Source organism: Myotis nattereri (assembly GCF_964212035.1).
Source record: "Myotis nattereri genome assembly, chromosome: 8".
Lineage (NCBI taxonomy): Eukaryota > Metazoa > Chordata > Mammalia > Chiroptera > Vespertilionidae > Myotis > Myotis nattereri.
The window spans coordinates 55783631-55798763 of NC_138083.1; the positions used below are offsets into that span (position 1 = coordinate 55783631).

The 15133-nt window shown below is 38.3% G+C and overlaps 1 protein-coding gene across 1 annotated transcript in view; it reads right to left on the reverse strand.

Annotated features, from left to right (window-relative positions):
- Positions 1-15133, reverse strand: part of MIB1 (MIB E3 ubiquitin protein ligase 1) — a gene marked incomplete at its 5' end in the record, with an annotated part of 123070 nt that overhangs the window by 74115 nt on the left and 33822 nt on the right. Inside the window, 4 exons of the mRNA XM_081097466.1 lie at positions 874-1057; positions 6270-6474; positions 7621-7687; positions 14578-14682. Coding sequence (XP_080953592.1) covers positions 874-1057; positions 6270-6474; positions 7621-7687; positions 14578-14682 — 561 coding nt within the window. The remainder of the gene's footprint in view (positions 1-873; positions 1058-6269; positions 6475-7620; positions 7688-14577; positions 14683-15133) is intronic.

Below are 15133 nucleotides of genomic sequence, written 5' to 3' on the forward strand. Positions count from 1 at the left end.
TCTGCTCCTGAAAGAAGGTATCTGGTTTATTTGGGTTCTATAATCGAATTAATGTATAACTCCAGCTCTGAGATCCCCGGCTCACTGAAAGCAGGTTTCTGGGGTTTTGTTTAGCTTCTATATTTGTTACAATGTTTCTTAAACTGCAAGCTCAGAGGCCAGCAAGGCAGGCGGGGAACGTTGGAGTCCTCCGTCACTGAAGTAAGCAAGCCTCATGTTAGTTTCAAGCTGCCTGGCTGCCGGCTGCCATCTTGGCTGGCAGTTAATTTGCATATCGCCCTGATTAGCCAATGGGAAGGGTAGCGGTCATACGCCAATTACCATGTTTCTCTTTTATTAGATAGGATACTTTTTTAAAACTTTATGGTTAATCCTCCCATTGTTTTTCTCTTTTAAATATAAAGTTTATATTAAAACTTTATATTAAGCTATATTGTCCTGATGGTTACATTTACAATAATACCCTTACATATATATCCACATTCCCTCACTTAAAATATATATAGTTTATTGGAGCACTAGTATAGACAATATTAAAATTTGTCTTTCAGGTGTTCTTCCCTGTACCCTCTTTCTTCACTAATATTTTTATTTTAAATAATAGTATTTAGTCCCAATTAGTACTTTATCCCTACATTACACTCTCCACTAATGACTCTATCAAAAAATATTAACTGTAGCCCTTTTTGGACCTTCCCTGGCTAATTTAACTAGAATAACTTAAAAAATAAAAGGCATAATTATGCCTAGATGCCAATAAAGAACAAAATTCTCAAAGGATTATGCTAATTTAGTTTATAAAATTAAAGTACTTCTAAAAATTACATAAGCATGGTATAATTCCTAGTCCAAAACTATTTTATATATACTTACTGGGAGCATAGCTTCAGCCCATTCTCCATGTCCTCTTTGCAGAAGCTTAATTCTTTCCAGATCATAACAAACTTGTACAAGATCACCCACTTGAAACTGTGAGGTGCCTCCTTCTGCACCTTGAGCAGCATCCCCACTTCGGACAATGTTTGCTTTAGTGAGAACAGCAGGATTGAAGGTCCACCTAAGGATCAAAGCCAAAACTCAAAATGAGCTAAGTTTAATTTTAACATAACATTTTTTGTTAAGCACTGCCAGGAGAAAAGCCTTATAACACATCAAAAAAAAGTAAAGCCACCCTTTATAATTACATCCTGAATTATTTGTATTTCATTTTATAATTTTAAAATACAAATTTGGGAAAAGGATCATCATAATCTCACCACCCTAATATGATAGATATACTTCTGTGTAGATATATTACCCTTTGCATATTAAAAATTGTTATAAAAATAATACACATTCATTGTTAAAAATTAAAACTTTTCAGAACCATGTAAAGTATGGGAACCTTGAGAAGGAGCATATCTGCCAAGAAGGACTCCTCAGGGTTAACTGGGCCCAAGTCTAGCAGCCATGTGGACACAAGCCACTCACACATTCTGCATTTGAGGGAAAAGCTACAGAGTGAGCTGCCAGTCTCCTGCACCCTGTTTCAGAATTCTGAGTCAATCCTTACAAGGGAGTTCCTGGTATCATTTTCTGACCAACGGACTGAGACCTGCCACATCCAATCAGAACTGTGCAGCTATATCATTAGCTCTATCTGACCAATCAGAGATGCACCATAATGACCAAATCAGAATAAACAATTTTGACCAATGAGGACCATACCATTTGGGTTAATCAGAACTCTGCAATTTCAATTTCTCATTTGTATAAAAATTCACAGACACCAGGGAGGAACTTTCTCTATGAAATATAACACTTTCAGTTTTCACCAGAGGTTGCATTTCCTAGATTTGTAAACCTGAATAAAGTTTCTTCTCTTTCCACAAATGATACTGATAATTTTTGTAGACAAATGACAGTTCCAGTACACACACATTTGGATCACCATTCCCCACTCCACTAGAAACCACTATTAATACTACATTGTGAATCCGTGCATATCTATCAATATGCTAAGCAATAATTATAATGTAGGAAAAGAACTGTTTTCCATAAATGGAATTATAATTCTGTGGCTTCTTTTTTCTCAGAGAATGTACCTGGGAAGATTTATTTATCAATGTCACAGACATGGAACTACTTATTTCAGTTTAATGGCCACAGAGTATTCTATAACATGGATAAACACTAATTACTTAAAGTATTTCCGCCCAGCCGGCGTGGCTCAGTGGTCGAGTGTCAACCTATAAACCAGGAGGTCACCGGCTCAATTCCCTGTCAGGGCATATGCCTGCGTTGTGGGCTCGATCCCCAGTTTAGAGTGTGCAGGAGCAGCTAATCAATGACTCTCTCTCATCATTGATATTTCTATCACTCTCTGCATCTCTGAAATCAATAAAAATATTTTTTTAAAAAATAAAGTATTTCCAAATTTTCACTACAGTATTACGAACAATACTATAAAGAACATCTCTTTATAAACATCCTTGTGCACATGAGGTCAGTATTTCATTAGAAATTCTTGGAAGAATTACCTAATTAAAGTATACAATTTGTTTACAATTCTAATAAATAGAGCCAATCTGCTCTACAGAGTACACCATTTCTCCATATCATTGCCAATCTCATGGCTAAAAATAGTATTTAGTTTTAACTTGTCATGGATGGGTATTGTACATGATTGTAATCACTTCAGCAAAACAAATTTGGGTTCTGACTTCTTTTCTATACATATGCATTTTTCTATGCTGCTACCATTTTCATAACTACCATTCTATTGGCTACTTAACATTCTACCAAATAATTGTGTCATAATATATATATATATATATATATATATATATATATATATATATATATATATCCTAGTCCAACTCCAAAGATAAAAGTTTCCATAGTCACCCTAGCTGGTTTGGCTCAGTGGATGGAGCATCAGCCTGGGGACTGAAGAGTCCCGAGTTCAATTCTGGTCAAGGGAACATGCCAGGGTTGCGAGCTCCATCCCCAGTAGGGGGCATTCAGGAGGTAGCCAATCAGTAATGCTCTCTCATCACTGATGTTTCTATCTCTCTCTCCCTCTCCATTCCTCTCTAAAATCAATAAAAATATTTTTTTAAATAAATAAAAGTTTCCCTAGTCAAATAAGCTTTTATAATAGGGTCATCCTATATAATAAAGTATATGCTAATTAGACCATACAGCCTTCTGGGATGTCCTTCCAGATGACTGTCCGGACAAAGCCAGGGCTGCGAGAGCCAGCTGAGGCTGCAAGGGGCTGCGAGGGCCGAACCCCTTGCACGAATTTCATACATCGGGCCTCTAGTTATTATATAAAAGACTAGTGGCCTGGTGCATGAAATTCATGCACTTGGGGGGTGGAGGGCCCCCAGCCTGGTCTGTGCCCTGTCACAGTGCAGGAGCCCCATGATCCATCGCCCCAAAGAGGTAGGCCCCGCCCACCCATCCGGGGCTCCTCAATGGATTGCCCCAAAGAGGTAGGCCAGAACCAGGGGTCCCACCTCCACGCCACACAGAGCCGAGGGACCCCCAGGCCTCGCCATGCAGAGGCCTTCGCCAGGCCCCGTGCCTGAGCCAGGCTACACAGAGGCCTCTGGACCCCTGGCACAGGCGCACGGAGGCCTCCGCTGGGCCCCACCCCCAGGCCACACAGAGGCAGCCACCAGGCCCCAGGCCTCCTGGTGATGGATTGTGACAGCAGGACACAAGTCCCCGACACTGCAAGTCCCTGCCCACCTGAGCCTGCTGCACATAGAGCCTGCTGATCAGTCGTTTACACGTGAGGGTGTCCAGACCATTTGCATATTACCCTTTTATTAGTATAGATATTGAGTGGTCACAACATACAAAAACTTATTTACTAAAGTTCTGTAACCATATACACTTTGCTTTGTAAAACAACCATAAAGAGAAAGAAGTGCCTCTGATCAGTTAAGAATAAAAATCACATACACAAAGTTTTCTTTGTGGCTTTATCAATCACAGTCCCCTTTATCTCACTCAATATTCCAAAATTTACCAGATCTATTACAGTGCCTGAACACAGCAGTATTTATTTAAGTTGTTCCCTCTGCCTACAGTGCTCCCCTTCCTTGGTGAAAATCGAGTTGATCTTCCAATCTTATGCACAATGTAATTTTCTCTCTGAAGTTTTTCTATGATTTGCTCAACTGAAATGATCACTCTTCTTTTGTACCTTCAGAATACCCTGAATACTCACTCTCATAATTACTTACAACATATTAATGCTTATTTTTGGTTTTGTCTATCCAAACTAAAAGTAAAACCCCTTCAAAGCAGAGAACCGTGTCTTAATGTGTTTATAATCCTACCACTAATCACAGGGCCCAACACAGTATTTCATAAATTAGTATTTAATAAACTTTTGTTGAATAAAAATAAATAAAGAAGAAAAAGAAGTTATTTTCTAAAACTCACATGTCATTATTACTGCTAACACCATTGCCCAAGAAAGAATTCTGCAAGTAATCATCCTAATTTATGTTAACCTAACATTTAGAGTTTTTATCATAAAAGGGGGTTAGATTTTGTCATGTTTTTTCTGCATCTCTTGACATGATCCTACATAATAAAAGCCTAATATGCAAATTGTCCCCTCGACCAGGAGTTTGACTGGGCGTTCAAGCGCTCGCTATGATGTGCACTGACCACCAGGGGGCAGCGCAGAACATGGCGGGCGTGGGAGACATGGTGCTGGCAGCAGGTGGCAGTGGAGGCACTGCCGGCCCCAATGGGCCCCAAGGAGAGTGGGACCACAGCAGGATGGTGAAGCAAGTGAGCGGGTGGCACCAGGTCAAGGTGGGTGCAAGCTAGGCCCGATCGCCCTGTTGATCACCCTGCAGACGGCAACCAGCGGCAGCAGAAGGGGTTGGGGCTGCCGCCCGGCTCCCAGGCACTGAGGGAGCCAGAAGGGCGCCCAATGACTCAGGCGAAAGGGGGTGAATAGGGGCCCAGGTGCTGCCCAGGGCCCAGAGGTCAGCTGGGACCTGCCCTTCCACACCAGATGCTCATGCTTCGATCGCCAGCCAGACCTAGGGACCGGACCAATGCATGAATTTCATGCACCAGGCCTCTAATCATGTATAAAATCTGAATACAATTAGAATTCTATACTTTGGTAAGCAACTTAATGTTAATTTTTCTAATTCCCTAAAGAACCTCAGGAGGAATTGGGTGAAAAAGATAAAGGGATTAAGAAGTACAAATTCGTAATTACAAAATAGTCACAGATATAGCATAGGAAATATAGTCAATAATATTGTAATAACTATGTATGGTTCCAGGTGAGTACTGGTGAAGTATTGGGGGAATACTTTGTAAAGTATATGATTGTCTAACCACTATGCTGTACACTTGAAACTAATTCAAAAGATATTGAATGTAAACTGTAATTGAAAAATAAAAAAATTTAAAAAGCAGAAAAATATAACCTCAGAGTTTCTTTATGTACATGTCAGCAATAAAGTTGGACAATTATTCAATTTAACTACTGCTTTTTCTTTAAAATGTCATAAACATACAAGTAAATTAGACATATTTTGCCTAAAGAGCAAATACATAAAAGGTACAGGCTCAATCTCCAAGAAACTCGCAACCTAGAGGCCAAATAAATAATCATTTTAATAGATAACAGGAGACCTAAACAGATGAATAATGTATGTATACACCAAGGAGAGCAGAAGAAGAGAGGAGATTCCCAAGTATCTAACTAAGCTCAATATCTATAGGATGCAAACCCGTTAATCCAGAGAAAGAGGGGATAAAGGAGGGAAGGGTATTCTGCATGAAGGGAATGGTATGTGCAAAGGAAAAGAAGTGAGAAAATGCATGTAACTCTATGTTGCTGATAAGGATTAGTATGTGTGTATGTGTCTATGGCAGGGAAAGCTGTGTTATCAAGATATAACCCTGGAGATATGGGCCAGAAGAGTATTAATTTTATCCTTCTCATTCAGGATAAATGGACTCTTTGTGAACACAAACTTTCTGCTATACTTGGACCTAACGATGACACAATATATTCTGCTCCCTGAAGGACACACACACACACACACACACACACACACACACACATACACATACTTCTTGACATTTATTCCCTTCCACCTTACCAACATATTCTGGATTTTTACCTACTGAGAGCTACCTTTAAAGACTCTTTGGTTATAGCAGATTATTTGCTTTCTTTAAGACTCTTTTCTTTAGCTTTATTTCCCATTACTGAAAAATTAAGAAATAGCACCAACCTATTGCCACTCGGATACTGTACTACAATGTCATGATCTTCATCAATGCCACAAACAGTTCCAGTTGTAGTTAAAGTCTCAAACATGCCATCAGTCCATCCTCCATGACCATGCTGCAAAGACTGTACAATTTCTAGGTCAAGGTCTATATTTACCAGGTCACCAATCTGCAACCCACCAGGATTTCTGTTGCCATTCTGCTCACCTGTAATTGCAGAGGGGGTTGACAAAGGAAAAAGAAAGTTATAGCAACAACATGCAACTGCATTATTTTTAAACAAGAACAAGCTGTAGGACTTCAAAGATTCATAATCATGAAACACTACAATGAGAAATCCAAATGTGCATGTTGGTTCTATCCTTTTCGTGTGAAGGCAAGACATAAGAGTTACTTTTTTTGGTGCCAAAACCTGGGATCACAAGAAAGTTTCTGGTAGCAAGAGAAATGGATGCTCTCAGCAAAAACATATGTATTTCTTCCATATTCTCCTTTAAAAATAATAAGGTGTCATGCAAGAAAAGAGCACTTTTTATCAAAAAAGGTAAATCCAATGATTTAGAAAGAGGAACACAGAGTCTACATGAGAAAGAAAAGCATTCAGAGACTAAAGGCTTAATCAGATAAATGTGGTAAATGTTCATCATGACAACAATAAAGAACCAATAAAATGAAGGTAGTTTTGGTTTTCTTATTCTTTTTTATTTTAATGATAAGTGAAATTATATTTATTATATTACTTTAATCTTGGGAGTTGTTCTTTCATTAGAAAGATTCCATAAGCTAAGGATTCCATAAGCTTTAAATTGTCAGATTCTATTTGTAATAATGAAGAGAAGTAATATCTAATACAAAGTTTTTCAATAATAAGTTTACAGTTAAAAGAAAAAGTTTCAAATATATTATGACATAAATGGCATGTCAATTCTCAAGATATGACAACTCAGTGTCTACATAAATCATTTAAAAAGAACAAATTCTTGCCCTGGCTGATTTGGCTCAGTGGATAGAGAGTCAGTCTGCGGACTGAAGGGTCCCAGGTTTGATTCCAGTCAGGGGCACATGCCCAGGTTGTGGGCTCAATCCCCAGTAGGGGGTGGGTAGGAGGCAGCCAATCAATGATTCTCTCTCATCATTAATGTTTCTATCTCTCTCTCCCTCTCCCTTCTTCTCTGAAATAAATATATATATATATTTTTTTTAAAAAAGGACAAATTCTTTAAAACCAAAGTAAGACCAAAAAAATATCTCTTCAAATAACTTTAATGGTAACTAATTTGTTAAAAGTCCACTTAAATATTTTAATGAATTCTGACCCATTATTTAGTTATTTCCTCCATTCTGCTAACTCACCTAGCACAGGGCAGTGATCTCTGTAGAAAGAACCTCCTTTGGCATCCTGGACACACTTCAGATCAGACTAAGAAGGAAAACAAAAAAATCACTCTTGAAAACGTCAAGTATAGCTCAATACCTAAAACAGAAAAAATGTTCATTCAAAACATACTCTCAGCATAAAAAGGTTAAAGGATTGAGAAGTAGATTGGCAGTTACAAAACAGCCACGGGGACTGCAAAGTACAGCATCAGAAATATGGTCAATAATATTGTAATAAAAAAAAAGCAGAGGGGCAGTTGTTTTATATTTTAGAAACATGAAATAGAATGCTTGAATATATGTATTGATTACACAACTATTACATTACTATTATACTTTATTATTAAAATAAACCTTAGGGTAAACCTCAAAAACAAAAAAATTAATTTTAACATCTATTGTAATATATGTTTTTACTAGAGGCCCAATGCACAAATTCATGCACCAATGGGATCCCTTGGCGTGGACTGCGGGATCGGGCTGAAACCAGCACTCCAACATCCCCCAAGGGGTCCTGGAATGCAAGAGGGCACAGGCCATGCCAAGGAACCCCACTGGTGCACGATCAGAGCCAGGGAGGGATGCGGGAGGTTGGCCAGCCAGGGAGGGACCGAAGGAGGGCTCTAGGGTGTGTCCAGCCCATCTCATTCAGTTCCGATTGTCCAGACCCCAGCAGCAAGCTAACCTACCAGTCAGAGAGCCATGCCCCTGCCAAGGAGCAGCCTTACAGATGATCCTAAGTCTTAGATTCTTACACTGACTATTAAATAGTTCAAGCAAATATAGTAAAAATGAAAGTTTATTAAATTTTCAAGTTTATAGATTTCCCCTCCTATTATATATTAATGATGATTCAAATGTCTGTATTCTGACAAAAAGAGATGACAAAAGAAAAAATTCAGGAAGATGGATGCAGATGGGAAGACAGACTGCAGGATGGTATGTGAGTGAGAGAATGAAAGGAGAGTGTGTGGGTGTACAGGGAGGGCAATTTGTGGGTGAGGGACAGCTATACTCCAAGGGACTGTTGGGGACTGCCAGGTGGGGCTCCCCTGATCAGGGCAGTTTCCACTGGGGCTGAAATCTCTCCCGGAGCAACTGGCTCTGCCGCGGAGTCCGGGCCATCTTGAAGGGGAGAGTGGCTGTTATCGGAGGCCTATATATCCCAGGACTCTGCAACCACAACACCCAGGGACCAGCTGCGAACCCAGGAACACCAGATCTTAAGCAGCAGGAATACACAGACTCAGAGGAGCTCTGCACCTTCTCACGGAAAGGTCAGATTTCACCAGGGGAAAGGAGAGAGAGAGCTACATAACCAGACACCCGGAAGAGAGATCATGAGGAGACAAAGAAACAGCCCGCGTATGAAAGAAAAGGAGGCATCACCAGAAAAGGAAGTAAACGAAGTGGAGGCAAGCAATATGTCAGAGAAAGAATTCAGAGAAATGGTCATAAGGTCACTGAAAAGAATGGAAGACAAATTCAACAATATGTGTAAGAACCAAGAGGAAGTGAAGAAGAACCAAGAAGAAATGAAAAATGGCATCACTGCTATAAAGAACTCAATAGAAAGCATCAACAGTAGACTATAAGAAGCACAGCACTACATCAGTGAGCTAGAAGACAAGGTAGGAAAAAATACCCAAGCAGAGCTCATCTAGAAAAAAAAAAAAAAACTTAAAAAACCGGAGGAGAGCCTAAGGGAACTTTGGAACAACATGAAACGAAACAACATCCACATAATAGGAGTACCAAAGGAAAGGAAACTGAGCAAGGAATAGAAAACCTGTTTGAAGAAATGACAGAAAACTTCCCTAATATAGGGAAGAAAAAACTCACACAAATCCAAGAAGCTCACAGAGCTGCAAACAAAATGAACCCCAAAAGACCAATGCCAAGGCACATTATAATTAAACTGGCAAACACCAACAACAAAGTAAGAATATTAAAAGCGGCCAGAGAGAGACAGAAAGTTATCTACAAAGGATCCCCCATCAGACTAGCGACTGATTTCTCAACAGAAACAAATCAGGCCAGAAGGGAATGGAATGAAATATACAAAGTAATGCAAAGGAAGGGTCTGAATACAAGACTACTGTACCCAGCAAGGCTATCAATCAAAATTGAGGGTGAAATCAGGAGCCTCACAGACAACAAAGGACTAAGGGGGTTATTACCACCAAACCAGCAATGCAAGAAATGCTAAAGGGTCTGCTGTAAAAAGAAGAAATAGGAAGCAAAGAAGGAACACAGGCGTAAAGAATAAAAATGGCAACAAACAAGTACCTATCAATAATAACTTTTTTTAAAAATGTCTTTTGTGTCTCTTTTATCTTTTTTTTTAAATATATTTTATTGATTTTTTACAGAGAGGAAGGGAGAAGGATAGAGTCAGAAACATCAACGAAAGAGAAACACTGATCAGCTGCCTCCTGCACACTCACCACTGGGGATGTGCCCACAACCAAGGTACATGCCCTTGACTGGAATCGAACCTGGGATACTTGAGTCCACAGGCCAATGCTCTATCCACTGAGCCAAACCGGTTAGGGCCAATGATAACTTTAAATGTAAATGGATTAAATGCCCCAATCAAAAGACATAGGGTAGTTGAGTGGATAAGAAAACATGACCCATATATCTGCTGTCTACAGGAAACCCACCTCAGAAAAAACGACTCACACAGACTAATGGTGAAGGGATAGAAAAAAAATTTTCAGGCGAATGGAAATGAAAAAAAAGCTGGGGTAGCAATACTTATATCTGACAAATTAGATCTCAAAGTGAAGGACATAACAACAGATAAGGAAGGCCACTTCATAATACTAAAGGGAGCAATCCAAGAAGAAGAAATAACTCTGGTAAACATATACGCACCCAATATAGGAACACCCAAGTACATAAAAAAACTTCTGGAGGATATCAAGGGAGAGACTGACAGCAATACAGTCATAGTAGGGGACTTTAATACCCCACTATCACCATTGGACAAATACTCTAAATAAAAAAATCAGCAAAGAAACATCAATCCTAAATGACTCACTAGATCAGATAGAATTAATTGACATCTCCAGAACATTTCACCCCAAAGCCACAGAATATACATTCTTCTCAAGTGCACATGGGTCATTTTCAAAGATAAACCATATATTGGATCACAGGCAAAGTCTCTTCAAATTCAAGAAGATAGAAATCACATCAAGCATTTCCTCAGATCACAATGGCATAAAACTAGAAATCAACTACAATAAAAACAATAAAAAAAAATCAAACACCTGGAGGCTAAATAGCAATGACTGGATAACCAGAGAGATCAAAGAAATAAAAAGCATCATGGCAACAAATGACAATGAAAACACAACAATCCAAAATCTATGGGACACAGTGAAAGTAGTCTTGAGAGGGAAGTTCATAGCTCTACAAGCCTACTGCAAAAAACAAGAAACAATGGTAATAAATTACCTAACTCTACAACTCAAAGAGTTAGAAAGAGAGCAACAAGAAAAGCCCAGCATAAGCAGAAGGAAATAATAAAGATCAGAGAGGAGATAAATGAAAAAGAGACACACAAAAAATACAAAAGATCAACAAAACCAAGAGCTGGTTCTTTGAAAGGATCAACAAGATTGATGAACCTCTAGCCAGGCTCACCAAGAAGCAAACAGAGAGGACCCAAATAAACAAAATCAGTAATGAAAGAGGTGAAATAACAACCAATCCCACAGAAATACAAATGATTATGAAAAAATACTATGAACAACTCTATTCCAACAAAAAGGGCAACCTAGATGAAATGGACATATTTTTAGAAAAATACAAACTTCCAAAACTCAACCAAGAAGAATCAATAACTACCGAAGAAATTGAAACAGATTTTTGGTCTGGACGGCTTTGCAGCAGAGTTCTACCAAGCATTCAAAGAACTAAAACCTATCCTCTTCAGATTATTCCAAAAAATTCAAGAGGAAGGCACACTTCCAAGCTCTTTCTATGAAGCCAGCATTACCCTAATCCCAAAACCAGATAAAGACACCACAAAAAAAAAGAGAACTACAGGCCAATATCCTTGATGAACATAGATGCTAAAATCCTCAACAAAATCCTAGCAAATCGGATTCAGCAGTACATTAGAAAGATCATACACCATGACCAAGTGGGATTTATTCCAGGGATGCAAGGATGGTACAATATCCGCAAATCAATAAATGTGATACATCACATAAACAAACTGAGAGACAAAAATCACATAATCATATCAATTGATGCAGAAAAAGCATTTGACAAAATCCAATACCCTTTCTTGATAAAAACTCTCAGCAAAGTGGGAAGAGAGGGATCATACCTCAACATAATAAAAGCCTTATATGACAAACCTACAGCCAACATCATACTCACTGGGCAAAAACTAAACCCATTTCCCCTAAGAACAGGAACAAGACAAGGATGCCCACTTTCACCACTCCTGTTCGACATAGTAATAGAAGTACTAGCCATAGCGATCAGACAAGAAGAAGAAACAAAAGGCTCCAAATTGGCCCTAACCGGTTTGGCTCAGTGGATGGAGCGTCGGCCTGCGGAATGAAGGGTACCAGGTTCGATTCCAGTCAAGGCCATGTACCTTGGTTGCGGGCACATCCCCAGTGGGAGGTGTGCAGGAGGCAGCTAATCGATGTTTCTCTCCCATCGATGTTTCTAACTCTCTATCCCTCTCCCTTCCTCTCTGTAAAAAATCAATAAAATATATTAAAAAAAAAAGGCATCCAAACTAGAAAAGAAGACATAAAACTGTCCTTATTTGCAGATGACATGATGCTATACACAGAAAACCCCAAAGACTCCATCAAAAAACTACTAGACCTAATAAATGAATTTGGCAATGTAGCAGGATACAAAATTAACACCCAGAAATCTATGGCCTTTTTATACACCAATAATGAACCCACAGAAAGAGAAATGAAAAAAACAATCCCATTTACCATTGCACCAAAAAATTAAGATACCTACGAATAAACTTAAATAAGGATGTAAAAGACCTGTATTCGGAAAACTATAGGACATTAAAAAAAGAGATAGAAGAAGACATAAACAAATGTAAGAACATACCATGTTCATGGATTGGTAGAATCAGCATCATTAAAATGTCCATAATACCTAAAGCAATCTATAGATTCAATGCAATACCTATTAAAATACCAATGGCATATTTCAAAGATCTAGAACAAACTCTCCAAAAATTCATCTGGAATAAAAAAAGACCCCAAATAGCCACAGCTGTCCTGAGAAAGAAGAACAAAGTTGGAGGGATCACAATACCAGCCACCAAACTATAATACCAAGCCACAGTTCTCAAAACTGCCTGGTAATGGCACAAGAACAGACATATAGACCAATGGAACAGAATAGAGGATTCAGAAATTGACTCAAGCCATTATACTCAATTAATATTTGACAAAGGAGGAAAGAGCTTACAATGGAGCCAAAACAGCCTCTTTAATAAATGGTGCTGGGAAATTTGGTCAGATACATGCAAAAAAAATGAAACTAGATCACAACTTATACCATACACAAAAACAAACTCAAAATGGCTAAAGGACTTGAATGTAAGACGGGAAACCATAAAAATCCTACAAGACTCCAAGGCTGCAAAATTAGAGACATATGTCTTAGCAATATCTTTACAGACACAGATCCTAGGGCAAGAGAGACTAAGGGGAAAATAAACAAGTGGGACTACATCAAAATAAAAGGCTTTTGCACAGCAAAAGAAACCATCAACAAAACAGGAAAGCCCACTGCATGGGAAAACATATTTGCCAATATTATCTCCGATAAGGGTTTAATCTCCAACATTTACAGGGAACTCATACAACTTAACAAAAGGAAGATAAACAATCCAATCATAAAATGGGCAAAAAATCTAAACAGACACTTTTCAAAAGAGGACATTCAAAAAGCCAAGAGACACATGAAAACATGCTCAAAGTTACTAATCATCTGAGAGATGCAAATCAAAACAATGAGGTACCACCTCACACCTATCAGAATGGCTATCATCAACAAATGACAAGTGCCATAGAGGATGCAGAGAAAAAGGAATCCTCCTTCACTGCTGGTGGGAATGCAGACTGGTGCAGCCATTGTGGAAAACAGCATGGTGTTTTCTCAAAAATTTAAAAATGGAACTGCCATTTGACCCAGATAATACCACTTCTAGGAATATATCCAAGAAAACAGAAACACCAACCAGAAGGATATATGTACCCCTATGTTCATAGCAGCACAATTTATTATAGCTAAGATTTGGAAACAGCCTAAATGCTCATCAGCAGATGAGTGGATAAGAAAACTATGGTACATCTACACAATGGAATACTACGCTGCTATAAAAAATGAATTCTTATCATTTGCAGCAGCATGGATGGAACTGGAGAGCATTATGTTAAGTGAAATAAGCCAAACAGTGAAAGAAAACTACCACATGAACTCACTCATTTATGGATAATAAAGAACATTATAACCTGATGAACAAAAAGACAGATACAGAGGCAGAGAAGCATCGAACAGACTGTCAAAGTACAGCGGGAAGACTGGGGAGTGGGGGGGGGGGGGGGGGCGGGTAAGAGATCAACCAAAGGACTTGTATGCATGCATATAAGCATAACCAATGGACACAAGACACTGTGGGGGTGGGGTGAGGGCATGTGCCGGAGGGTGAGGAGGCTGGGGGAAGGTCAATGGGGGAAAAAAAAAGAGACATATGTACTACTATTTGTAATACTTTAAACAATAAAATTAAATTAAAATTTTAAAAAAAATAAAGAAAAAAGGATGCAAAATAAAAAATCTTTAAAAAAAGAAAAAATTCAAAAATACAATTATTTCCCTTCTTTCATCCATCCAATATTTTCTTTTGTGGTTCTTACGACTTACCATGCCCTCAAAGCCAACTCTGTAAAGATTCTTAGCACCATTATCCCAGAGAACATATGCTGCGCTATGTGGGCTTGATGCACTCCAGTCTTGGATTTCTGTTACCTATAAGAGAATTTTTTGAGAAAATTATTTTTTAAAGGGAGATAGAAGAGGTTGGTTCTTTTAATTATATTTAAATCTTAAAAATTATGTTATTATTCTGTATAACAAGATATGAATAATACTTAATTGCCAAATATATGTCACTTCTAACACATAATTGAATTATAATGAGGTATTTTTCCAGAATTATAAGGTAATTTCTAAAACCACTACAGAAATCTTAAATTGAAAGGCTTATTGATTATAATAGATTTTCAGAAAATACAAAATTTTAAATCTTTACTCTTAAAGGTTCATTTTAAGAAGAGTGTTTTCTTTTAAACTCACTATTTAATACAAAAATTCAAAATCTTTGACCAAATATATAGAATGATTCAAGATTAATCTGCTCTTTGGTCAGCTAAAATATGATAAGCATGAGGCTCAATGGCAATGTTCAAGGAGACTAGAG